We start from the raw sequence: 27,600 nt of genomic DNA, 5'->3' as shown, positions 1-27,600 counted from the left end.
CTAAGTGTTCTGTGTAATACTGAGCAATTACTTGATCATGGGAAAATTTTTTCATACTGACATTCGAGTATGTTACGTTAGAAAAAGTGAAGATCAACGTAAATTGAGTCTCAGAAATGCAAAATAAACCATAAGCTAACCTTAATAGTCGTCAGCCATTGAAGATGACTGACTGTGCTTTTGTTAGGTGATTCTCCATTGTACACATTGACAAATAATTATGTTACATGAAGATTATAATAGAATTACAACACTGAATCATAATTTATTTTTAGAATAAAAGGGAAGAGAGGTAAACGAAAAGTATAATAGGTACATGCAAGTGTACTGATCCATCATTTTTGTTTTTATTAATATGAAATGTTCTGATACTCCCTCTCAATTTAAATTACATAAAATCAATTTTACTTTGATTTAAAAAAAATATGTACAGTATTTTAAGTTTAAATAATGAAATCTGTTTTATTTTATTATATTGTGTTACAGTATAATAAGGTAAACGAAAACTATGATAGGTACACGCAAGTGAACTGAACCATCATTTTAAATTTTACAAATATGCAATCTTCTAATACTTCCTCTCAGTTTAATTTACTTAAAATCAATTTTACTTTGATTTAAAAAATATGTTACAGTATACTTTTTCTTAAAATTAAAAATTTTACCCTGCACAAAGTTTTAGTAAAAATATCTGCTTTTTTATCAATAATTTCTATATATTTTAACTTGATTAACCTTTTATAGAAAAGATCCTTAATAAAATGAAGTTTAATATATATATGCACCTGGTGAGTCCACTGTTCTCATAACTTGCACACATTGGCATTTTGATTGCCTATGTAGATTAAAGGAAATTTAGATTCATACTTTAAATCCAGTAAAATTATTTGAAAGTTGATAACATCCATTGCTTTTGTTGCACAGACTATATATTCTGATTGTGTGTTGACTGAGATGTGTGACTTTGCATTAATACCAAGAGATAGGATTACCACAATGCTATATAACTCATTCACCCTTTTGTTCTATTGGTGATGTTGCATGACTGGTCAGCATTTGAATGTTGGCAATCTGGTATCTTGTCCTTCATGAAATGTCAAGCACAGATTTTTGATGTCATTCAAGTAGTGCAGAACTCTTTTAGCTGCTTTCCACCGCTTTTTAGTTGGCTTATCCAAATATTTACTCAAAACTGATATAGCATACGCTACATCTGGTCTGCTTTTGGTGTATATCTGGTGAACCAACCAATTATTTTAAAATTATGTTCCATGGATGTGGTAATGTTTCACAATTTTCCATGCCAAACTTGCTTATTAGTTGAGATATTACTTGAGATATGGTTATATATTCCTTTTCAATTTCTGTTCTAAGAAAATTCTTTATTGTCCCAAAATTTTTGGCTTGGAATCTATTCCTTAAGAATTTGATTTGTTTATTGCACTCCAATTGATCTGCAGTAACTGTGAGTTATCAACCCGTGCCAGTAAATTTATATTTTCACTTTGATACAAACAAGTCTTTTAACAATCTTACTAGTCTGTATTTTTCTACAGTTTCATTAAATCTTTTGTTACATTTTCTGGGCGTAGAACATAGTCCATATAAACTTTTCTTTTGCTCTAAAGCATTACTTTGGTACGAAACTCCTTTGGGTAACTTAATGTTCATTTCTGTGTCTAGTTTTACATTCAAAAAGATTTTTGGAACGTTCAGTTGTCTAGTATCCCAACCCTTTTTTAGTGCAATGGACAATAGTATTGTAGGAAGTTGTACAACAAAAGCATTTAAATTTGAAGACATTTTTTCTTGTAAATGTACAATCTGTTATGTGTAAGCCTTTAGCTACTAAGCCAGCCTTTTTATTATCGACATATTTAACTTTAAAAATCCATTGTGTATATACTGGCTTTGTACCTTTTAAAAAACTTGCTGGCTCCCAGGTTTTGTGCTTTTCAAGTGCTTTGATATCTTTTTGTATGTAGCTTCTTCACAACCAAATCTTGAATTAACTGTTTTTTCATAGGCATATGGCACTCCTATCTAGACAGTTAGTTTTTGCTTTCTTCCTTTTCATTATCTTAATATGTTATAAAATGTTAAAAAAATTTTCGTGTAACATCTCCAATTCTGTTGCGTTTACAAAGTGGCTCTTGTGGAACTTGTTTACTTGTTATTGTTTTATTTTCCTTATTAGATGTAGATTCAGGAAGAGTACATCAATTAATTCTGTTTTCATTGTTTGTCACATTTTGAGATTTTTCAGCGTCTACATTGCTAATTTATATTGCCATCTGTTGCTGAACTCTTGAAAATTGTTCAGGTCTATAAACATAATCATCTTCATCAAATGTGACTTCTCTTGAGACAGTGATACGATTAGTTTTTGGAATCCACAATTATATCCATTGTTGGTCTAACCTACCATAATTCACTTAGTTGCCTGGTATCCTATTTGTTGGCTGATATTGGAAGCTTACATGCTCAGGCTGTAGAACCAAAAATAACTACCAGTATACTATTACTGGTATTTTCCATTTAATGTGCTTGTTGGAGAACGGTTGAGATGGTACAGAACACATCTTATTGCCTCTCCACTCAGGTACAACTTGATAAGTTGTTTCTACAAAAAGTATTTCATTCTACTCATGAGAGTGAAATTTATTTTCTTACACCATTTAGTAGTTCGGGTGTATGTGGTAGTCTGTGTTCTTTCTCGATTCCTTTTTGATTACAGAGATTTATAAAAACATGTGATGAATACTCTTTCCTCCACAATCTGATATGATCTTTGAAAGTAGTGATCTTTTGCTTTTAATTCTCAAATAAAATTCATAATGTTTGATTTGCTTCATCCTTGTACTTCAGTAAATAAACTTGAACAAAATATGAATAATTATCATTGGTTGTCTGATACTACATCTCACCTTTCATAGTATGATTTTTGAATGTTCTTGCAAGATCGCTGTGAATAAGGTGTCATTTTTTTTTTAATCTCTGCAAACCTACATCCTTGAATGGTTTATACTTGGCTTTCCCTTGATTACATGATGAACAAATCCCAAGATCAAGTGGGAAGTCAAGTGCTTTGAACTTTATTAAATAGCCAAATATTTGATGCCACAGCACATTTTGATTTGTCAAACAGCAGATTCCTTTGGTTGGCTTTATAAACTTTGCGGCATATAAATTTCCTTTTGATTCGCACTACATTTAGAAACGATCATTTGTTATGGTTGCTGATATCCACCTTTATTAAAGAGCATGTCGCTTCCTTTTATGCTCATTTTTATTTTCCCATCTAGATAGTGTTATAGGAGAACTGTAGCTCTAGAAGGGAAAGTATTGTAATTGGTCTAATTTTGGCATATGTTGTTTTCATTGGATCTTGATAGTTTGACACCTGCGGAATCCAAAAAACCAAAAATGGATTTTTCTGATGGAAATTTTCTGGATGTTAATGTTCGTGTGTGCATGTGACCAAACTTGGTCAGATTACTTCTATATATGTGGGATTGATGCCATTAAATTTTAAAAGGTCAAGGTTAAACTTAAAAGGCCAAGGGAGTGCTGAGGTACTGGCGCATTAAGTCTTGCGGCTACCCCTATCTGCCGACTGTACAAACAAAATTTGTTCTATGTAAGTTGTGAAATTACATTAGTTTAGTTAGCGCTGACCATCACCGCAATTAAATATTATATTTAAATAAAATGATAAATATTTTTAATTAAGTTGTGTATGTTTGTTTATGTAAGCCATGCATCAGAAATGAGTCCTACAGCTGTGTTGCCAGTTTTTTAAACAAATAACTGGTTCTAAGAAATTCTTGGTACAATAATTGCAGGTGTGGTTATGTTGGTTATAATTATAATAGTGCCAGCTATATCTTTCAGTGCTTTTAGATGTAAAATATCCCTTTTTATATCTTAAAATTTCACTATTTGAAATTTTTATGCTCAGAATACTTCGTAACCTCAACATTGTTCATAAATTTTTCCAAATTTTCAAACACCCAATGGTTTGTCGTAGTGCCACTGTCCAAAATAAAATTTATGAAATTATTATCTTCCATGCCTGAGAATAGAGCACTATTTTCTTCAATTTCACTGGCAGTGATTATCAATTAATCATCTTCTTCATCCTTCTCTTTTGCAGTGTTTGAATTTCCACTGTTTCGCGCTTGATTACCCTTACTAAGGCCTCAGAAGCTGCCTCTTCATCTGGAACAACTGTAATGAGTACCTGTTGATTCACAATGACATTTTGTTGCACAGTCTCTTTTACATGCCCTTTTCCTCCACAATCGTAGTGTTTCACATCTCTGTGCGATTCATTTTGTACTCCTTTGAGATAAAAAAGAACAATTATTTACATTTACTGCTGCAGAATTTTCTTTGGCTTTTAATTCTGTAACCAGCAGCTCTGCTTTTACATCTCCATGTGTACAATCTGTTGTCCTTTTTTTATTATTGTTTCAATAAATGAAATGATATTATCGAAACACTCTAACATTATGAGAAGATGGTAACAAGTTTTGTTGATGTCATCTATTTTAGAGCTACCCAAAGCCTTGAGCTCTGTAATGAGTTTTTCAAACTGATTGAAATGATCCTGTAATTCGCCTTCAATGATTTTCATTTTAAGCAATGCTTTCAACATGGACATTTTTGACTTAGCACTCTAACACTGAAAAACATCGCTTAAGTTTTGTATCATTACTCTTGAACTTTTAACTTCTTGTTTGTATTCAATATATTTATCTGACACTGATTGTACGATTGTGCATTAAGCCTTTGCATCTTTTTCTAGAAATTCTTTTAGTGCTCTGTCTTGTAATTTATTGACATTTTCATCTTTTATTTCTAACACTTCATTTAAACCTTCCTTTCTCAAAACAAGTATGAGTTGAGATTTCCAGCTTGTAAAATTTTTTGCTGTGAGCAAGGGAAACAGTATAGATGAGGTGTCCATTTTGGTTATGAATGTATCACTATTGTGCTATTTACTTAAAACTGCTTATAATCCTGGTACATATGTTTTGTGAAAAAATAACATGTTTATACAACTATAATAGGATGGTGGTGTGGGCCCACAACCTTAAATAAGTAAGTTATATGATGATTAAAGTGAATAAAATTGTACATGTGAATTCTGAATTGTAATATGTTTAAGACTAAAAGAGAGGAGAGGTAAACAGCATATAATAGATATGTGCAAGCGTACTGATCATCATTTTAAATTGTACAAATATTCTGATATACTTGACTTTTTTCATGGAAAATGTGGTGTATAGTATCTCAGTTGTGACCATATTTCTGTTTATATGTAAATTCAGCCGCTGGCGTCTGTGGCGTGAGTGGTAGCGTCTCGTCCTAAAAAAAAAAAAAAAAAGTAAATTCAGCCAAGCTTCCTACCAGATGATGTTTAGTTTTTCCATACTTTATTATTTTACGTCTACCCCTCTCCACAAAACTCTAATCTTGATCTTCATTCTCTTAACTCTAACTAACCTTAATCCTAACTGTAATCTTTACTCAGTCTAACCTTAACCTCCCTTTGCAGAACAGATTAACATGTGAACAGGTCACCATATCTCTTAAAAAAGGATTGCTAATTGACTAGGGTATTGATAATTCTGTGGGGAGTTAGGCCTTGCACAGGTTAGCCGCTATCTAAATCTGCTTTCTGACATTTAGATTTTGTGTTTTCTTGATCCTAAGCATATCTACTAGGGTATAGTAAATTATAAAAAAACTGAAGTTGATTAAGTAATTACCTAGAACTACCTTGTTCTATAATCTTGTGTATTTTGTTTGTAGTTTTAAAAGTACAACAGTGCTCTGAAAACATTGACAATCTTTTTGTGAGTTGGTTGATATTTGTTATTGTTATGAGGGTCGGTAAATTTGTTTTTTGATTTTTTATTAATGTAAGGTGTTGTCAGCAACAGTAGGTAGGTTTTAACTTGTTCTAGGAACTTTTTGTGTTAACTTATTTATTATAGTTTACGTATTATGTGTAACAGTTGGTGTAACTCATACAAAAAAGCTGTATGTTGTGTTGTGTGAAGTGATTATAATGTTGCTGATAAGTGTGTCTGTTTTCTATGTATTTTGAAAGTGTTCTTGATGTCACTTTCGATATGATAAGGTAAAAAATTTTCTTTGTTTATTCTTTAGTGAATTGTAAGTTAGATAAAGTTTTGTCTTGTAGTTAAAGTTAAAAATTGTTTTATGTTTTCTTTGTGAAGGAGTATGAGGTTTTTAGCAAGAAGGTTACTAATATTATTTTGTTTGTGTTTTCATGTAAAACAAAACAGGCAAAATACAAAGAATGAATATGTATTGTGTTACTACAGCTGCATTTATTGTACATTTGATGTAAAAATATTTCAGTAGTGGTACAAATAAATGAACTTATTGAGAGGCCAGCTATTTTATTGTTATAATTTTTTTGAATAATTCGCATAAGTTTGAAGTTTGTCACTTTTGAAATATTTTTCTTTTATTATGGCTAGTGTTAAGGATATGATTTCAGTTCTATGATCTAATTGTATGTGTTTTATATATTTTTTCTTGGTTACATATAATACATTGATAATATTTTTTTATAGATATGTGGAGATAGGTTATGCGAAGACTGGAAGTGTAGATTTGAAGCTCACATTTCCTAATGAGTGATAGTCTTAGTCTTAATAGGAGTGTCCTGTTCTATCTATGAATTCTGATCTATGCTTTTAATAGGTACCATGGATGCTGCATATATTTGTTTGAAGTGGTGTTTTTATGTTTGTAAACTCTTTATTAAACATGATGTTACAAGGTTAAAGGATAGCAGCTGTCATAATTTGAAAATGAAAGTAAATAAATTTTAAGTAGCATTTTCATAGTTAGTATGTGGGAGATAATCTTAGCAACTGATGCAGTTTTTATGTGGCTGATTAGTGATCACAGGTTGATTACATTTAGAATTACTCCTGAACTTTAAATTTTTGTTATTGCCAATTTCATATTGTCTTGAAACAGCAGCTGGTGCTGTTCCCATTCAGAAACTATTTCTTTAAATTAACTCTGACAGCTCGTAATGTATCTAAGATAGTATGGTTTTCAGAGACATGCAAATTCAGCAGGATGTGGTCTGTAATTCTAAAAGGTTGTATAAAAATTATTTATTAGTATAATAATGTATAAGTGAAGCTACTTGTTCTGATCTTTTAGCTATTATTGGATATTTTTAGGGGGTCAAATGATCCTAGTTTTAATAAGGGATGAAGAATAATAAAAGGAGTTGGAAGAGGAAGAGAACGATCAAGCCATAGTGGGACTGTATGATCAAGGTAGAGTGTTGTAGTTAGCTAACTTGCTCAAAAGCAAGTCTGGTCTTGACCTATTTCTAGTATCAACTAACTGGTCTCTTACCCCTCCTCTATGAATCATGAGACCTTGCCGTTGGTGAGGGGGCTTGAGTGCTCAGGGATACAGAGTAGCTGGACTGAAGGTGCAACCATATCGGAGAGGTATCTGTTGAGAGCCAGACTAAGGAATGATTCCTGAAAGAGGGCAGCAGCTCTTTCAGTAGTTGTTAGGGGCGAGAGTCACAATGACTTAAACGGCCGTATCAACATCACTCAGTCCTCTGAGTACTGCGCAGCTGAAAGCAATGGAAAACTACAGCTGCTTTTTTTCCAAGAAAATGTGGCTCTCTGCATTTTCACATAGCAATAATGGAGGCGCCTTCCTTGGTAAAATATTCCGGAGGTAAAATAGTCCCCCGTTCGGATCTCCGGGTGGGGACTACTAAGGAAGGGGTTACCAGAAAATTAAAAGATAACATTCTACGAGTCGGAGCGTGGAATGTTAGAAGCTTAAAAAAGGTTGGTAGGCTAGAAAATTTAAAAAGGGAAATAGGTAGGACAAATGTGGATATAGTAGGAATTAGTGAGGTTCGGTGGGAAGAGGAAGGCGACTTTTGGTCAGGTGATTTTAGAGTAATTAACTCAGCGTCAAATAATGGGCAGGCAGGAGTAGGTTTCGTGATGAACAAGAAGATAGGGAGGAGAGTGGAGTATTTCAAAACGCATAGCGATAGAATCATTGTAATAAGGATAAAATCAAAACCTCAACCGACAACGATTGTTAACGTCTATATGCCTACAAGCGCCCATGATGATGATGAGGTAGAGTGTGTATACGAAGAGAAATATGAGTGTGTATATGAAGCAATTAAACACGTAAAAGGAGATGAAAATTTAATAATAGTTGGAGATTGGAATGCAAGCATTGGAGAAGGCAAGGAAGGAAATATAGTGGGTGAATATGGGCTGGGCAAAAGGAATGAAAGAGGGGGCCGACTTATAGAGTTTTGCACGAAGTATAATTTAGTAATTGCCAACATCCAATTTAAAATTCATAATAAAAGAATATACACTTGGAAAAAGCCAGGCGATACTGCAAGGTATCAGATAGATTATATCATGGTTAAGCAAAGATTTAGAAATCAACTCGTTGACTGCAAAACTTACCCTGGAGCAGACATTGATAGCGACCATAATTTGGTGATAGTGAAATGTAGATTGGGGTTTAAAAACCTGAAGAAAAGGTGTCAGATGAATTGGTGGAATTTAGAGAAGCTTGAGGAAGAGGAGGTAAAGAGGATTTTTGAGGAGGACATCGCAAGAGGTCTGAGTAAAAAATATAAGGTAGAAAATGTAGAAGAAGAATGGGAGAATGTTAAAAAGGAAATTCTTAAATCAGCAGAAGCAAACTTAGGCGGAATAAAGAGAACTGGTAGAAAACCTTGGGTTTCAGACGATATATTGCAGCTGATGGATGAACGTAGAAAATATAAGAATGATAGTGATGAAGAAAGTAAAAGAAACTATCGGCAATTAAGAAATGCTATAAACAGGAAGTGCAAACTGGCGAAAGAAGAGTGGATTAAAGAAAAGTGTTCAGAAGTGGAAAGAGAAATGAACATTGGTAAAATAGACGGAGCATACAGGAAAGTTAAGAAAAATTTTGGGGTACATAAATTAAAATGTAATAATGTGTTAAACAAAGATGGTACACCAATATATAATACGAAAGGTAAAGTCGATAGATGGGTGGAATATATTGAAGAGTTATACGGAGGAAATGAATTAGAAAATGGTGTTGTAGAGGAAGAAGAGGAAGTTGAGGAGGATGAAATGGGAGAAACAATACTGAGATCTGAATTTAAGAGAGCATTAAAAGATTTAAATGGCAAAAGGCTCCTGGAATAGACGGAATACCTGTAGAATTACTGTGCAGTGCAGGTGAGGAACCGATTGATAGATTATACAAACTGGTGTGTAATATTTATGAAAATGGGGAATTTCCATCAGACTTCAAAAATAGTGTTATAGTTATGATACCAAAGAAAGCAGGGGCAGATAAATGTGAAGAATACAGAACAATTAGTTTAACTAGTCATGCATCAAAAATCTTAACTAGAATTTTATACAGAAGAATTGAGAGGAGAGTGGAAGAAGTGTTAGGAGAAGACCAATTTGGTTTCAGGAAAAGTATAGGGACAAGGGAAGCAATTTTAGTCCTCAGATTAATAGTAGAAGGAAGATTAAAGAAAAACAAACCAACATACTTGGCGTTTATAGACCTAGAAAAGGCATTCGATAACGTAGACTGGAATAAAATGTTCAGCATTTTAAAAAAATTAGGGTTCAAATACAGAGATAGAAGAACAATTGCTAACATGTACAGGAACCAAACAGCAACAGTAACAATTGAAGAACATAAGAAAGAAGCCGTAATAAGAAAGGGAGTCCGACAAGGATGTTCCCTATCTCTGTTACTTTTTAATCTTTACATGAACTAGCAGTTAATGATGTTAAAGAAAAATTTAGATTCGGAGTAACAGTACAAGGTGAAAAGATAAAGATGCTACGATTTGCTGATGATATAGTAATTCTAGCCGAGAGTAAAAAGGATTTAGAAGAAACAATGAACGGCATAGATGAAGAAGACAAAAAAAAAAAAAAGGTCTCTTACCCAGGACTTGTTTTTTCATCATCATTTTTGCCAATGGGAATTAATTAACAGGACTTGGCTCAGACCAATGACTGAAGTGTAACTTGTGTATTTATGATAGTGTTATGATTCATGTTAGGCCCAAAGTTTAACTTTGATCTTGGAATAAAATTGTTTTAAACTTAGAAAGTCATAAGGTTTAAGTTATATTCTTATTTCTTTTATAAAACCTACGAGGACAACATGTAAATTTTATCTTTATCTTATAATTTTCTTATATAAGAGTTTTTAAAGTAAATTGATGTCTTAATAATTGTAGAAGGTATTAAAAGAATGGTAAATGCTTGCAGCAACAATTTTTATTGGTTGGTATATGAGTTTTGTTTTTTCTTCAGTGTGGTTGATCAAAAAAATTAATTAATTACATTTCTGAGCTCTAAAGGTATAAGGGAAACTATAGGGAAAAATTGGAATTTTTTGAAAATGGTGCTGCAACTATTTTAATTCAAATGATGATTTGAATTATGATCAGGAATGATCAGATTTTCAGAGTATAAACTATACCACCGTATGAACTATATTAAGGTAAGAAAGTTTTTAATTAGAAAATTGTAGATGGCCAAGTAAAATTGTTTTGTTGTAGAGTGGATACAGCATTGCCTTTCAAGACACTGTAACAAATTTTCATTATATTCAGTTTCATCCTACATATAATTGTGGGTCACAGAGTTTTCTGCCTAATTCATTTTCACTTCACTTCTTGTTCTTGGATATTAGATTTGTTAATGGTGATTCTATCATTGATTAAATTTTTGGGAGTTAATTATGGGCATCACATTCATGAGCATTTTTGTCAACTTCCTCACCTGATTCATTCTACCTTTTTTTGTGCTGATTTGTAAAATTATATGTTTAATTTGTGAATTCTGGCGGTTCATATTCTTTATTCTTTGTTTAGTTCAAGTAGAAGTTTTTCATATAATTAAATATTAGTTACATGTTTCTCTCCAGAATGTTGAGCTGTAATGTGGTTGATCTGGTTCATAATTAGAGGTGATGTGTAATGGAATTACTTTTATAACCAACATTTGTTTTTATAACCAAAGCTGATCAGCAAGAGTTTTTGTGATTTTTGTATTTGAATGTAATATGTAACATCAGAGGTAATGAAGTCCATACAAGTTGCAAAAGTAAGATGGTTGAAATAAATGGACATTTTATTCTTGTTATCTTTTAACTGCACACTTCTTTTGAAGCTTACTTATTATTAGCTAAATTCCTTCAATGTAGTCTCTGTGGTGGTTTAATATTAGACTTAGCATATCACTCACTATTTTCAAAATACTCTGCAAAAAAAAACTTACTTCTGTAAGTCAACCAGTTTGTGGTTTTACATACTAATTTTTCTTATGATAAAAATAATTTTCCTGAAATCTTTGCTTTTATAAATCAAAGAAAGCACACACAGGACTCGTCAATTAATTGAAAGTTGCTCATAATTCATTGTTATCTTTTTAATTTGCGTATTATGATTGGGATTGTTTGTGTGTTTGTTGTGAATTGCTGATCAGTTTGATACTAATGAAACAACGTGTAATAATGTGTCTGCACTTTTATGTAAATCAAAATTAAATTTTCTATTGTGAAAAAAATTTAGATAATGAATAAATTAGAACTGTTGAAGTTGTATTGAAAGACATCACTTGAAAACAATTAAAATTAATCTGTTTAACATGAGAAGGTATTGTATTAATGTTATTAGATTCATGTCAACAAATCAAGTTTACTAAAGCAACAGATAGTGCTACTTTACTTTACCACCAACAAAATGGGAAAATATTAAAAATGTATTATATGAACAAGAAAAACAGAATGGATGGATGAAGTAAAAATTTTTGACATTCAACTTATTTTATATTACAAATGCTTTTGCATCTTAGTTAAGGATTATCTTTTTTCTAGTTGGTCTTTGATTTTTGTGGCATTGACTTCAGTCACTAGTAAATACCATTGTAATATCAGGAAACTGCATGAAACATTGTGTAACTAGTAATTTATCTGATGTACATCAACTGGTTAGTTAAATTTGGCTTTGGCAGTTGGCATTTAGTTCCTAATCGCATGCTTACACTTTCAAGATACTATTCCTAGAGATATTCCAGGAGTTGTGGAATCATCAGGTTTTGAGGGATACAGTTATGGCCTTCTTCAGTATAAAATTCTCAAAATATTTATAGTATATTTTGATCTGTTAAAAGCTAGTCTTTGTGAATTAAATAAATAGAAATGACTGAATGAGCTGTACAGGATAAGTAGTAGAGTCTTAAGTTAATTAATTATGTTATCTAAGTTTTAATTAATTAAGTTTGTCTTCCAGGTGTTAATTTCAAATTTATTGAAATTTTTTGTAGGACCTAGGTGGGCTTCTTGGAATTTGGGTATATTCTTATGTATTCGTTGTGCTGGTATACATCGCAACCTTGGAGTGCACATTTCTAAAGTGAAGTCGGTGAATTTAGATACTTGGACTCCTGAACAAGTGGTGGTAGGCTAATTATTTTTTGACCTTAAAGTATTTTTCTAATGTTTTATTTTGCATTTTTGGAAGATCTTTGTCTATTCCTAATTCCTGTTTATTATTAGTTAATATGTACATGAATTATGATCTATAACACTGAGGATGTAAAGGTAAAATTTTCTGATGATACTTTGTTGAAATCTAAACCAAGTACATAGATGCTTTATTTGGCAAGTTTCATAACACTTGGAAATGCATTCTTATGAGAAATAAATACATGGAGGGTTAGTGACAAAGATTCAGTAACAGAAAATTTAGAGAGACAAACATTTTTTCTTAGATTTAGTTGATTGATATTGGGTTAGGGTTGTAATATAATATGCAGTAATATACAATTAAATGTTTTTTAAAGTTATGTTTTTAAACTGCTTCTTTGTATAATATGTATTTTTTGTCAGCCCATCTGGTGTAATGGTTACTGTTTCTGTTAACCCTTGATTTAGAAGGATAAGTAATTAAATTTTGATTGTCATATTAGTGACAAAGAGCAAAGTAATCATTACTAATTCTGTAAATTAGTCTAAAACAAAATGTTATATATGACTTTTTAATATGCAATTTATATATATTTAGGAATATATATATATATTCCTAAATACATATACGAATTTCAGGATTATAAAAAAAATATTTACCCAGCTAATCATTTCTGGATTCTATGAGGGTGATTCATCAAATATAAATGATAATTTTTTAAAAATAAATTTGTTGATTAATAATATTCACAATAAATACCTTCATCATTTTGCTATGTAATCGATGAGGTTTCAACGAATTGCACATGCGCTCCTCAATGTCTTTATGTTTTTGAATCGTTCTCCTCCAAGCGATTTTTTCAAGGGCGCAAACAAAAAGTAGTCAGAGGGTACAAATCTGGACTGCAGGGAGGGAGGATGGTCAAGAGTTTCCCAGTGCATTTTTCCAATGTATCTCTTGTCAAGATTGCAGTGTGTGGCTTGATGTTGTCATGGAGAAGAATGACATCTCTGACGGGCATACCTGTCTTGTTTCATTAGGTGGTTTTTGTTGACTGTAGCAGCTGGGAGTAGTAGGCAGCATTCACTATTCATTTATTGTGGAGGAAATCAATGAGTAAAATTCCCCTCGAGTGTAAAAAAATCGTTGCAAGAACTTTTCCAGCTGATAGATGGGTTTCGGTCTTCACTGGGCAGCCCTCATCCTTCCTTCGCCACTCCTCCTTACTCACTATTTTTGATTCTGGAGTGTAATGGTGGACCCATGTCTCATCACATGTGATGATGTGCCTCAAAAAATTGTCTCCTGGCCAAAATCGATGCAGAAGTCTCTCACAGATCTTCAACCTGACCTGTTTTTGAGTTTTGGTCAACAACCTCGGATCCCATCGAGCACTAATTTTTCTAAAGTTAAGATGATCAGTGATAATGGATTGAACTCTCCTATTGCTGATCCCGCTTCTGACGCGATTTCTTTAACTATCGATCACCTATGATAAGTTCTCGAATGGCATGAATGTTGTCAGCTATGAGACTTGATCTTGGGCATCAATCATGAATTTTATTTTCTATACTTTCTCGCTCACCCTTAAATAGTCTGGTTCACGAATACACTCGGTTCTGGGACAGTGTGGTGTTCCGAAACTATCTTTAAACGAGTTAAAATTTCTGCGTGTTTAACCACCTTCATTAGTTAAAAACCCAATGATTATTTGTTGTGCAACAGAACATGATAGAACTTCTTGCTCACTCTGGCTGTACTGATGACAGAACATAGTGAAGGAGCTAACCAAGCTGGTTCCCTCTCTTTAACACACCAAACATTAATCCCTCACTCTGCCATCCAGCTCAGAACTTTCTGCTATGTAGAATAGCAAAATTACTGTTTAAATTTGATTCACCCCCATATGTATGGCATTGGACAAAAACTGCTCTACAAAATAAATGCTGATTTGACCTTTGTTTTCTTTCTGTCTACAGTGTAGTGTTTTTTTTTAACTTTATATCTCAAGATTGGATTGAGGAATCATTATATTTGGTACAGATGTTTACATTTACTTTCTCTAATAAATAAAGAATTATGATGTGAACATGTTCATAAATTTCAAAATGATGGCCACATCAACTTTTTTTATATCGGTTATCATTGGTTTTATCAAAATATGTTTGATTAGTTAAAATTTTAAGCCTTTCATCGTACATGTAATGACAGCTCATTGGGTTGGTTTAGTGGTGAACCCATCATTGCAAAACAGCTGATTTTGAAATCGAGAGTTTTAAGGTTCAAATCCTAGCAAAGCCAGTTACTTTTATGTGGATTTGAATACTAGATTGTTGATACTGGTGTTCTTTAGTGATTAACCTTCAATTAACCACACATCTGATGAATGTTTGATCTGACACTGTATAAGACTACACTTCATTTTCATTCATACATATCATCCTAAGAAGTAAAATCTTACGGTGGTTTCAGAGAATAAACAGAAAAGAAAGAGAAAGTGATATATAATGACACCTTGGCTTTGAAAATCTTATTAACAAACAACAAAGTTATTGCAAAAAATTGAAGCCAATTTTTAGCCATATTTCATTTTTTTTTGTCTTCAGTCATTTGACTGGTTTGATGCAGCTCTCCAAGATTCCCTATCTAGTGCTAGTCGTTTCATTTCAGTATCTCCTCTACATCCTACATCCCTAACAATTTGTTTTACATATTCCAAACGTGGCCTGCCTACACAATTTTTCCCTTCTTCCTGTCCTTCCAATATTAAAGCGACTATTCCAGGATGCCTTAGTATGTGGCCTATAACTCTGTCTCTTCTTTTAATTATATTTTTCCAAATGCTTCTTTCTTCATCTATTTGCCGCAATACCTCTTCATTTGTCACTTTATCCACCCATCTGATTTTTAACATTCTCCTATAGCACGACATTTCAAAAGCTTCCAATCTTTTCTTCTCAGATACTCCGATCGTCCAAGTTTCACTTCCATATAAAGCGACACTCCAAACATACACTTTCAAAAATCTTTTCCTGACATTTAAATTAATTTTTGATGTAATCAAATTATATTTCTTACTGAAGGCTCGTTTAGCTTGTGCTATTCGGCATTTTATATCGCTCCTGCTTCGTCCATCTTTAGTAATTCTACTTCCCAAATAGCAAAATTCTTCTACCTCCATAATCTTTTCTCCTATTTTCACATTCAGTGGTTCATCTTTGTTATTTCTACTACATTTCATTACTTTTGTTTTGTTCTTGTTTATTTTCATGCGGTAGTTCGTGCGTAGGACTTCATCTATGCCGTTCATTGTTTCTTCTAAATCCTTTTTACTCTCGGCTAGAATTACTATATCATCAGCAAATCGTAGCATCTTTATCTTTTCACCTTGTACTGTTACTCCGAATCTAAATTTTTCTTTAACATCATTAACTGCTAGTTCATGTAAAGATTAAAAAGTAACAGAGATAGGGAACATCCTTGTCGGACTCCCTTTCTTATTACGGCTTCTTTCTTATGTTCTTCAATTGTTACTGTTGCTGTTTGGTTCCTGTACATGTTAGCAATTGTTCTTCTATCTCTGTATTTGAACCCTAATTTTTTTAAAATGCTGAACATTTTATTCCAGTCTACGTTATCGAATGCCTTTTCTAGGTCTATAAACGCCAAGTATGTTGGTTTGTTTTTCTTTAATCTTCCTTCTACTATTAATCTGAGGACTAAAATTGCTTCCCTTGTCCCTATACTTTTCCTGAAACCAAATTGGTCTTCTCCTAACACTTCTTCCACTCTCCTCTCAATTCTTCTGTATAAAATTCTAGTTAAGATTTTTGATGCATGACTAGTTAAACTAATTGTTCTGTATTCTTCACATTTATCTGCCCCTGCTTTCTTTGGTATCATGACTATAACACTATTTTTGAAGTCTGATGGAAATTCCCCATTTTCATAAATATTACACACCAGTTTGTATAATCTATCAATCGCTTCCTCACCTGCACTGCACAGTAATTCTACAGGTATTCCGTCTATTCCAGGAGCCTTTTGCCATTTAAATCTTTTAATGCTCTCTTAAATTCAGATCTCAGTATTGTTTCTCCCATTTCATCCTCCTCAACTTCCTCTTCTTCCTCTACAACACCATTTTCTAATTCATTTCCTCCGTATAACTCTTCAATATATTCCACCCATCTATCGACTTTACCTTTCGTATTATATATTGGTGTACCATCTTTGTTTAACACATTATTACATTTTAATTTATGTACCCCAAAATTTTTCTTAACTTTCCTGTATGCTCCGTCTATTTTACCAATGTTCATTTCTCTTTCCACTTCTGAACACTTTTCTTTAATCCACTCTTCTTTCGCCAGTTTGCACTTCCTGTTTATAGCATTTCTTAATTGCCGATAGTTTCTTTTACTTTCTTCATCACTATCATTCTTATATTTTCTACGTTCATCCATCAGCTGCAATATATCGTCTGAAACCCAAGGTTTTCTACCAGTTCTCTTTATTCCGCCTAAGTTTGCTTCTGCTGATTTAAGAATTTCCTTTTTAACATTCTCCCATTCTTCTTCTACATTTTCTACCTTATATTTTTTACTCAGACCTCTTGCGATGTCCTCCTCAAAAATCCCCTTTACCTCCTCTTCCTCAAGCTTCTCTAAATTCCACCAATTCATCTGACACCTTTTCTTCAGGTTTTTAAACCCCAATCTACATTTCACTATCACCAAATTATGGTCGCTATCAATGTCTGCTCCAGGGTAAGTTTTGCAGTCAACGAGTTGATTTCTAAATCTTTGCTTAACCATGATATAATCTATCTGATACCTTGCAGTATCGCCTGGCTTTTTCCAAGTGTATATTCTTTTATTATGAATTTTAAATTGGGTGTTGGCAATTACTAAATTATACTTCGTGCAAAACTCTATAAGTCAGGCTCCTCTTTCATTCCTTTTGCCCAGCCCATATTCACCCACTATATTTCCTTCCTTGCCTTTTCCAATGCTTGCATTCCAATCTCCAACTATTATTAAATTTTCATCTCCTTTTACGTGTTTAATTGCTTCATCAATCTCTTCGTATACACACTCTACCTCATCATCATCATGGGCGCTTGTAGGCATATAGACGTTAACAATCGTTGTCGGTTTAGGTTTTGATTTTATCCTTATTACAATGATTCTATCGCTATGCGTCTTGAAATACTCCACTCTCCTCCCTATCTTGTTCATATCCACTACTAATGAAAAATTACCAAAATAAAATAAAATAATCTGTTATAAATTGAAATAATTAAATATTAATTATTAATGGTAATATTAAATTTACTAATAAATTTAATTAATAGTTCTTAATTATTAATAAGTATAAAATAAATTAGATGTAATTTGGCAACAACAATAACACAGTTGTACAACTGTAATAGTGTTTGTGTTGTATTACATCATTATCGAGTATGATATAATTGTAATATTAATAACAGTAATCAATTATTTTTATTCTCCTAATTTATTTTATCTTTATTTTCATTATTATAGTATTTTATTTATTAAAAATTCTACTGTTAGTTAAATTATTTTGATACCAGTTTTTCTTTATTTGGTAATGTAAGTTTATTCTCATATTAAAATTACAGAATGTTTCCTTATCATTGTTTGCCAAGTGAAAAGATTTTATGTTGCTGCATGAATGTTTAAAATAAATTGGGCACGTTTCTCCTAGAATTCATGATCACGAAAGGCGACAAAGCACAGTAATGCTGGAGTTGAAAGAAAGGACATTAGGATATATTGAGGAAAATTCAGGAAAAAATACATGAAGAGTTGCATTATGTGAATAAGTTGACAGGAGAATTCTGCAAAGCCAACAATTGCGTCTACATCATGTACAAAGAGTGCAGTGATTAATAAAAATAACTGTCTGCTGAGATAAGAATTATGTGCTATCATTTTATAAAGATTGACTATCAATCTGTAATTTTTTACTACTGATGAAGCTGTATTCAACCAAAATGGAGTCATACATTTTCACAATAACAATTCTTGGGATAAGAAAAATCATCATGAGTCAATATTTCAACAATCACTTTCAATAAATGTTTGCGCTGTATCATAGTGAGTCATTGATTAGTTCATGTTTTATGATACGCAGTTTATTAGTTCATGCACAACTACACACCAAGAATTATTACAATTTCCTAGAAAACGTACTAATTTGTTATCTGAAATAAATTCTTTTAGTAACTAAGAATAACAAGTGTCCATGCAAAATAGTGCATGGACACTATTTTGGACACTATTTTATATTTATTCAGTATCAATGTTCAGCAGTATTTAGATGATTATTTTCCCCCTAAAGATGGATTGATTATGCAGGACCAATAGCTTGGTCTGCAAGATCACCCGATCTGAAACTGATATAGATAGATCTTTACCTTGGAACACCTAAAACATATGTTTTGCAGTAAATCAGTGTTTAGTTTGATTATCATAAACAGAGAATTGAAGATTTTTGATATATCAGAGCTACGACAAACGTTTTTAAGAGCAAGACAATATCTAATCATTGGCTATTATATCACCACCACCAATGTTTTGTTTTTTTATGTATTGCCATCAATGGAGGTTACTTTGAACATTTTCTGTAGGGAAATTAAAAGTAAAAACTTAATGTCTGCGTTTAAATTCTGTTCAAATTTATATGAATCTGCTGTTTATTGTAATTGATCAGAATTTATTAAATCCTGTTTTCATGTAATGATAAGTAATCTTCAGTTATTCATTGTTAAGAGTGAATTGCGTAAAATGGTGAAAAATAGGATGTTATTAGCAAAACATAATTTTATATATATCTAATTTTTATAAATTACATAAATTTAATTTATATAATATAAATAATTTTATATACATATTTTAATTTATATAAATGTTTTTAAATAAATCAAAAAGTTGCCATTTTGCTATGTAAATAATGTTTCATTAGTTAGTTAATTTACTGTAAATTTAATTAGCAATTATTTAATATCAGAAGTATAAAAAAATCAAGATTATTCAAATGAATTAATAAAATAGTGGTGAAGATAAAGTCTGGATGAAAATTATGTAATCAGTTTTCTGCAGTAATATTTTGTAGTATATGTTAAAAAAATTTTAAATAAAGTAACCTCTCATTACAGTCCTAAAATAAAGAAAAGATTCCTATAAATAAAAATCCTCATAATTAAAAACATAAGTTCTCATAAGTAAAAATATAAGTTTTTATAAACATTCTGCAAAGATATTTAAAGTTCATTAGCTGAGCCATAGAGATTTTTTATTAATATATTAAAGATAAGTTCATTTCTTTAAGGATTTGTCTTGATTTTATTTTCAATTCAAATCTTTTGTAATAAACAGTTTTAAAAATGTTTCACTTTCTTTGATAATAAACAACTTCAAAAATAATAATAACAATAAAGGTACATTGGCCTTAGTTGTCTAAAGGAAACAGTTTTATATTATTAAAATAAAAAATAAATTAAAAAATTACAGGAGCAAAAAACAAACTAAACTATTAGTTTATCTACTTTGAAATTGAGAAAATTTTTCGGAAACAATATATACTCAGAAAATATTTCAATGCCTTTACATTCAATTGCAATTTTCTATTCTTTTCATATGTAAAAAAAATGAAGAATTAGATTGAAGCAAATTAAAATTTTATGTGTAGAAATGAAAATGTGGATCTGTGTGTAAATCTATGTGAGCATTTAAATGTCAGTTATTTGTACATAAGCATAAAACTGATAAATATATTTTTGCTCTAATGTTGCTTATAAGTTGATTAAAATTCTTTACATAACCAGTTTTTATCTTTTTTTACCCCTTCTAAATTCTACATTTATTAATTATTTTTTGGAGCTGAAGGTGTTAAATACTTGAGAACTTTACTAAGAATAATACTTATTGTGCTGAAATATAGATGATTATTAACTATAAATAACTATAGATATATTATTATTATTATACTATTATTTTAACTATAGATAACTATTAACTATTATTAATAGGCTATTGTTGACTAAGGTGATTTAAAAATGCCTCAAACAGAAAATACTTTGATCACCTACGTGGATGATCTCATTCATCTCACTGTGGTCATACCGAGTTGGAGGATGAGCCTTCTGCAAATGGAGCAGTAAGGATTATCAGTAATTGGTTACAAGCAAGAGGCATGAAATTGGCCTGATACAAAATTTCAGCCCTGGCGATGGTGGGTTGTCGCAAAATCAGAGAGGTCAGCATATGTATTGACGGGCTCAGGGTGAACACCTCTAAGTATATAAAATACCTTGGAGTTTACATTGACAAGACAAGCAGTTTTACAACACATATAATGGAGGCTTCAAAAAAAGGCTGATAAGGTTATAGTTACTCTTTGAAAGCTTATGAGCAATAGATGGGGACCTAGTCCCATTAAAAGAAAGCTCATCCTTACGGCTGCTACTTCAATCCTTTTATATGCAATGCCGGTCTTGGCTGATGCTTTGGATACCAAGTGAAGCCAAAAAAAATTGGCCTCGCTGCACAGAAGAGGAGCTATCAAGTTTGTGTTTGCATATAGAACAATCTCCTGCCCAGCAGTTGAGGTCATTGCAGGGGTTTTTCTGTTGTATCTCAGAGCAGTTCAACTAAAAAGAACTTATAGTGGAATGTGGATGGAGGAGGCTACTGCATTGATGATTAGGAAATGGCAAGCGAATTGGGAAGATTCAAACAAAGGGTTATGAACAAGACGACTCATTCCACAGTTGCAGCCATGGTGAGGTTGGCTTCCTCCTAACCCAGATGTAATTAGGTCATACAGTGTTTAATTCATATCTCCGTAGATTTAAATGAAGGGATTCACCCCTGTGCATGTATCATGGTGACTTGGATAAATGCGAACACACATTCTATGTGTGCCTACAGTGGTTGAGCATAAAGCAACAATTGGGGCTTACAGGAATTACACCAGATAATACTATTAACATCATGCTACATGGGAAAGAAGAATGGACTGTGGTTGAGCAGTTTGCCTACTGTATTTACAAAAAGAAGGAAGCTGAGCTGCTAGAGGGGTGCAGACTAATATGGAATAATGGAGAGGATTGATGAGTCATGATGACTATTTACTTATCAAAAGACATCTAACATTGTGGTGAAAAAACTGACTGGAGAGTGAGAGGGAGAGGGACAGCCCTCTGTGGATTCGCTGTTCATCTTTGCTTGCATAGATGGGCGATGGCAATGAAGCATGGGGATTCCCGAACCCCTGAACTCAAAGGCACCTCTTGGGGCCTAATAAGGCTTGACTGCGGGTCAGGCCTGGCAGTGGAGGAATGGTGAGAAATGAATTTTAGTTGGTAGACATAGGCCTTTAATTACACATAGGCCTTTAATTACATCTAGTCGAACCTGTGTGTGTCTGACACTCCCCTATTTATGGGGGGTACGTAAATGGTATTTCTCCAGATCATTGAGAAAAAAACAAGAAAGTGTTTAGAAGGATAATGTGAAATAAAACGCGGAGAAAGCAAAAATAAAGAATAGAATCAGTCTTGCCAGCAGATGCATATTATTACACCAAACAAAACTGAGACTGTATCATACTATTATCACATCAGTTGTACTGAATTGGGCAGAAACATGGATATAGAATAAATAGGCATTGAGAATAATATCCTAAGGAACATCTTTGGTCCCATAAATGAAGATGGAGAGTAGAGGATCAGAAAAAATAGGGAGAAGAGAAACTTGTATAAAGTAGCCTAACATAATGGCCAAAGTGAGGGGCAGAAGAATTAGGTAGGTAAGTTTTGCATCAAGTTGGCATGTGTATTTTCACTGTGCGATTAAATTGTTTTTTGTATGGTTATTGGTGTTTTTTATTGATTCGCGGGTATAGGTACTGTTGGCTAGTGAGTTCTGGACGTGTCTGTAAAATTTTATTAGTTTTGGTCGTGGATTAATACGGTTTTTTACGCTTTTTCATAGAACAGTTTTATTTGCATAAGGAAGCATTGAATAGAGGTCTACATAACCTACAGATTTGAAGAGAATTTTTCTAAATCTTTGGACAGGCAAATTTAATAATTACGTCACAACACAACTGGTAACCAAGAACTTTTTAAATTTTCCTTATTCTCGGTGAGTACTGTGAATTATTCTAAGTGCTACAGCTATAAGGGGAAATCTTTAAAAATCCATATCTTCTGAACCCTTCCCCCAGTTTCAAAATCCTTCTGGTTCTGGGCTAATCTAGCCCATCCCCATCCTTTGACCCCCAAAATTTTTATTTGATTTTTGGGAGACATCTTCCTTACCCCCACCTCTGAAAATCGAATAAAATTTTCAGGGAAATACATTTTACCTCTCCCCCAAAAATAACCTTGACCCCTCCCGAAACCCATCAAATGAGGTCTTGTTGAACACAGGATTTGGCCCATAAGTAGAAAATTGCATAATGCAGAGAAGATAGATGTTCACTCCCGTTGGACCAATCAGTTGGAGGTGTATGTCTGGAAGTGTGTGCAATCTCAGAAAACGGAGAAGTGGCCTGATTTCAAGGGCAAAAAATGCAACAGAGGACCCAGTCCCAGACAGTCATCAGAGGAGGAGGACCCAGCCCCAGACAGTCTGCAGGGCATTACTCACCAGTTTGGGCTGGCAATGCTGGTGTTAAAACAGAATCTTGGGTCTGGCTTACCCAAGTTTATAGGGTAGCATGAGAAGGCCTTGTCAAAGATATTTAATGGGCTTAAGGCCCTATCGGAAACATTATCACTGATAACTACAATAACGCAGGCTACACAGACAGAGGAGCCAAAAAAGGTCAGCGTCAACAACATTCTGCAGGAGGAAGTAACTGACAGTTAGCTTGTGAACTTCATCTCTCAGAGATGGCCAGCTGAGATTATCAATCAAGTCAAGCAGATAAATGACTTGGCAGCAGAAACTGGCTATAAATATTCCTTTAGAGACCCGTCAATCAAGCCATGTGACATTGAACGTAACGTATCAAGTATACTGGGAACGGACAAAGTGGATGTACAGAAGTGCATATATAGAGTATATTATAATTCAGCAGAGGGGGAACAAAGTTCTCGTTTGTCACTTCTGAATTCAGTTAGGAGAGTCGTGCGTAGCTGCAAGTCTTTGGTTTCTATTTTGCCTGGTGGTGGAGTCGGTTTCTACATTAGAAAGATGTTAGTATATTTGCACAGAGGACAAGAGAAACTGGTGAAGGTGGTTAGGCCACAACAAGATGGTGCACCTGACAAACGGTGGTCAGGATTGGCAAATGTAAAGAGGGCTACTTCCCCTGTGACTGAGAGTAGTATTGTAGTTGTGAAAGCGGAAGGGAGCACTTACGCCGACTTAATCAAGACCATGATGTTCACAATTTCCCGAGAGGAGGCGGGAGAAGTTATATTGCTCAAGAAGGGCAATAATGATTAATTGCACATTCAGGTTCAGGCTGCACAGAATGCGGAAAATATTACAGAAACATTCTTTAACAAGGCTGCTGAATTATAGATTGATTTTAGAACATGAAGTGGGAAATGTACTGTGGTACATATTAAAGATGTGGAATCAGACGCCACAGAAGGAGAGATAAAAGATGCGATAGCACAGGCCCTAGGTAATGATGTAGAATTCAAGACCTCCTCAATAAGGCCGGCGTACGGGGAGACTAAGTACACAGTAGCCATATTGCTTTGAGCAGCTCGCAAACTAATTGAGGAGAGGATCCAAATAGGATTGCCGGGCCCATATTCGTGAGGTGGCAGATAGATGCTACTGCTGTTGGCATCCAGGGCATCGCAGATCAGAGTGTTGGGGTCCAAACAGGGCGGATGTTTGTTTTAACTGTGGGGGAAGTGGCCACAAAATAGCAGCTTGTAAGGAGAATATGAAATGCCTGGATTGCGGGCTGTTGAATCATCCTACTGGAGGGTTGGAGTGCAAATACAACAAACATGATTAGAATCCTATTAATGAATTCCAATAGAAGCTTGCTATCTCATGAATTGGCTGATGAGATAGCAGGCAGGTGTGGGGCTGATTTCGTTATGGCAACTGAGCCCAATAGGTACATTGCTGCTGGAATTGACTGGTGTGCAGACACAAGAGGTGATGTAGCTATCTGAGACATCAGTTGATGGTGCACTTGGCAATTCCGAGAAAGGAGGGATGGCATTGTATTGTTGGAGTTTGTAGATGCGGTGGTAATAGGAGCCTATGTCTCCCCGAACTGTGTGCTGGCTGAGTATCAGGCCTTCATAGATGATCTCCATGAGGTAATAACTAGATCGTCTAAGAAGACAATACTGCTGGGAGACTTCAGTTGTAAATCAGTGGCAGCAGGTATTGGATACACTAATCGTAAGGGTGAGTCTCTGATGGACTTGATGGTAGCCAATGGTTTAAATTGTGTAAATGACACCACCTCTACGTTCAAAGCTAGGGAGTCACGCTTCAGTTCTAGATTTGACTATCCTGGAAGGCAAATGGGACCTGCACCAATGTGATTGGTATGTACTCTGGGACGATTTTGCCAGTGATCATCTGGCAATGTGGCTGGAGATTAGAGATGGATCATTCAGAAGAAGAGATTGGGGACTGCTCCTAAGGCTGACTTACAGACAAGTCGAAACAGTATCCACAAACATGGCCAGAGTAGTCAATGATGGAATTCAGTTGACTCCTAAAGCCCTGCAGGCCACTATAAGACAAGATCCCAGTTGGACGGGGAGCATACAGGTTGGCCTACTGGTAGACCCTGCAGATTGCCCAGTTGTGCCAGAATATGCAGCATTACAAATGGACTATGCAGCACCTCAGAAGATCAGGCAGGGAAGAATGCCTCATTGCAATACACCATTACAAAGAGAGCAGAAAGATACTCAATGCAGAAAGACAGAGAAATGCAGCAAGTGGTTGGACTTATTTGCAGACTTGGATCATGATCCATGGGGGGCAGTTGTATCATATAGTAATGAAGAAGCTAGGAAGATGCCTGCCTGTAATTATGAAGGACAGTGCAATAAGAGAGGTTGAGAAACTTTTTCCCTGTTTTGAACAAGAGATAGACAGACCACAGGACTTTGAGGTATGCAAATTCACGATGGATGAGGTGACCTGGGCAATTGGTGGACTGGGTGACAAATGGAGTCCTGGACTTGATGGGATTCCTGCACTGATTCTCAAAAGCCTTGTAAGACAGATCCTGTGGAAGATCATGGATGTGGTTAATAGCGGTCTGGAGAATGGCTCCTTCACGGTTTGCTGGAAGGAGGCACGAGTGGAAAACCACTCGTGCCTCCAAGGGTGGACCAGCTAGTTGGCCAGTGAAGTATTCTCCTATTTGCCTGTTAAATACCATGGCTGAAGCGGTAGAAAGGATGCTGACAGTAAAAATAAATAATGAACTGAAAGCTGGGGTGGGTATTCACCCAAACCAATATGGCTTCTGTAAGGGGAAGTCAACCACCCAGGCGATCTCAAGAGTGATAAACTGGGCTGCAAGAGAAAGAGGGCACATGGAGAAGGAGGAATATGCTGATGATGATTTTGCTAGATGTAAAGAATGCATTCGGTTCCATACCATGAGGATCCATTATGGAATCATTGAGAGAGAAAGGCATTAGTAATTACCTGTGTAGGCAGGTTGGAGATTATCTAAAGGATAGGTGGGCCACAGCTGATACACAACAAGGCAGCTATTTGGAGATACTCTGCAGGGGTTGGTGCTGGGGCCCCTGCTTTGGAACATGGTTTGTGATGATGTGTTGAACCTCCGTCTGCCAGCATGGATGGAGGCCATTGCATATGCTGATGAACTTGCAGTTCTTGTGAGCGGAAGGCAAGGGGCAATTCTGCATTATCTTTAACTGACGAATGGATATAAACACATGGGCTGAAATTGGCAGTTAACAAATTTGAGTTCAAAACCCTAACTGGGAGACGCAAGGTGGGGCCAATAGAACTGAGAATTGGTGACCAGCTGTTGCATCAGAGGGATAAGGTCAAGTACCTTGGCGTAATGATAGATAGAGCATGCAAATTTGGTGAACATGTTACAGAAGTCTGTAATAAGGTGGAAAGCTCAGTGAATGCCTTAAATAGACTTATATCTTCGTGGGCTGCTCCTGGCTCAGCCAAACAAAGAGTAATCATGTCGGCCATAGCCACAGTTCTTCTGTATGTCTGGTGCCTCAGGCACCAGCCTGGGGCAGGACAATTAACATCCAGTGAAATCTTGACAAGCTTCTTCGGAGGGTCCACTGGAGAGCATTACTAGGAGTTGTTAAAGATTATAGGACGCTTTCATACGATGCTGTGTGTGGTCTTTCTGGGGTTCTCTTGGTGGACCTGCTCATCTTGGAAAGAACGAAGCGGTTTGTGGGAGTGAGTAAGGCGGATGCCATTGTGTTCCATTGTCAGAAATGGCAAAACTCTCAGGTCAGGGCAGGAGTCGCTGACCTAACACCAGAAGAATTAGTAGATTATATGCTGGCTTCATTGGTAAACTGGAGAGCCATCGATGGTTTCGCGAGGAGTATTTTGAAGGAAAAAGATGGCGAAGGATGTCGAAGGGGATTTTAGCTTAGGGCAGGGCGGACAGCGCTGGGAGGGCCAGCATGTTGAGGTGTGGTTCCACCATTGGAGGTGAGGTTGAGGCTCTGATAAACAGCTGGGGACTCCTGGGGTGTGTAGGGGTTCAATCAAAAGACTGAGTCCTGGCTGCTGGGTGGGGCCCAGGAATGACAATCAGGCCCGGTTCCCTCTTTGTAGTAGTTAGAGGGAGGTGAGAAAATGTACAGACAGAGTCCTGGTCCTATAGTGGAGGGGGGGGCAGGAACAATGTAGTCGGACCTGGTTAACCTCTTCCTGATGATTTGAGGCAGGCGTTGATCACAAAAAAGATCCAACCGACAAGCTGAACTGAACTGGAGGCATGTTTGTGTTAAAAGGACACTCCCCTGGGCTGAGCTTTACTTCATTGTA

At 34.7% G+C, this 27,600-nt stretch overlaps 1 protein-coding gene across 1 annotated transcript in view; it reads left to right on the top strand.

Moving 5' to 3' along the window:
- The window catches only part of LOC142334318 (stromal membrane-associated protein 1-like), a 70,649-nt gene that overhangs the window by 1,410 nt on the left and 41,639 nt on the right, over positions 1-27,600 (top strand). Inside the window, exon 2 of the mRNA XM_075382261.1 lies at positions 12,420-12,553. Within this exon, the coding sequence (XP_075238376.1) occupies positions 12,420-12,553 (134 nt within the window). The remainder of the gene's footprint in view (positions 1-12,419; positions 12,554-27,600) is intronic.

The sequence above is a fragment of the Lycorma delicatula genome, chromosome 1 (assembly GCF_047948215.1).
Source record: "Lycorma delicatula isolate Av1 chromosome 1, ASM4794821v1, whole genome shotgun sequence".
Lineage (NCBI taxonomy): Eukaryota > Metazoa > Arthropoda > Insecta > Hemiptera > Fulgoridae > Lycorma > Lycorma delicatula.
This window is presented reverse-complemented; position numbering and strand designations above follow the sequence as displayed.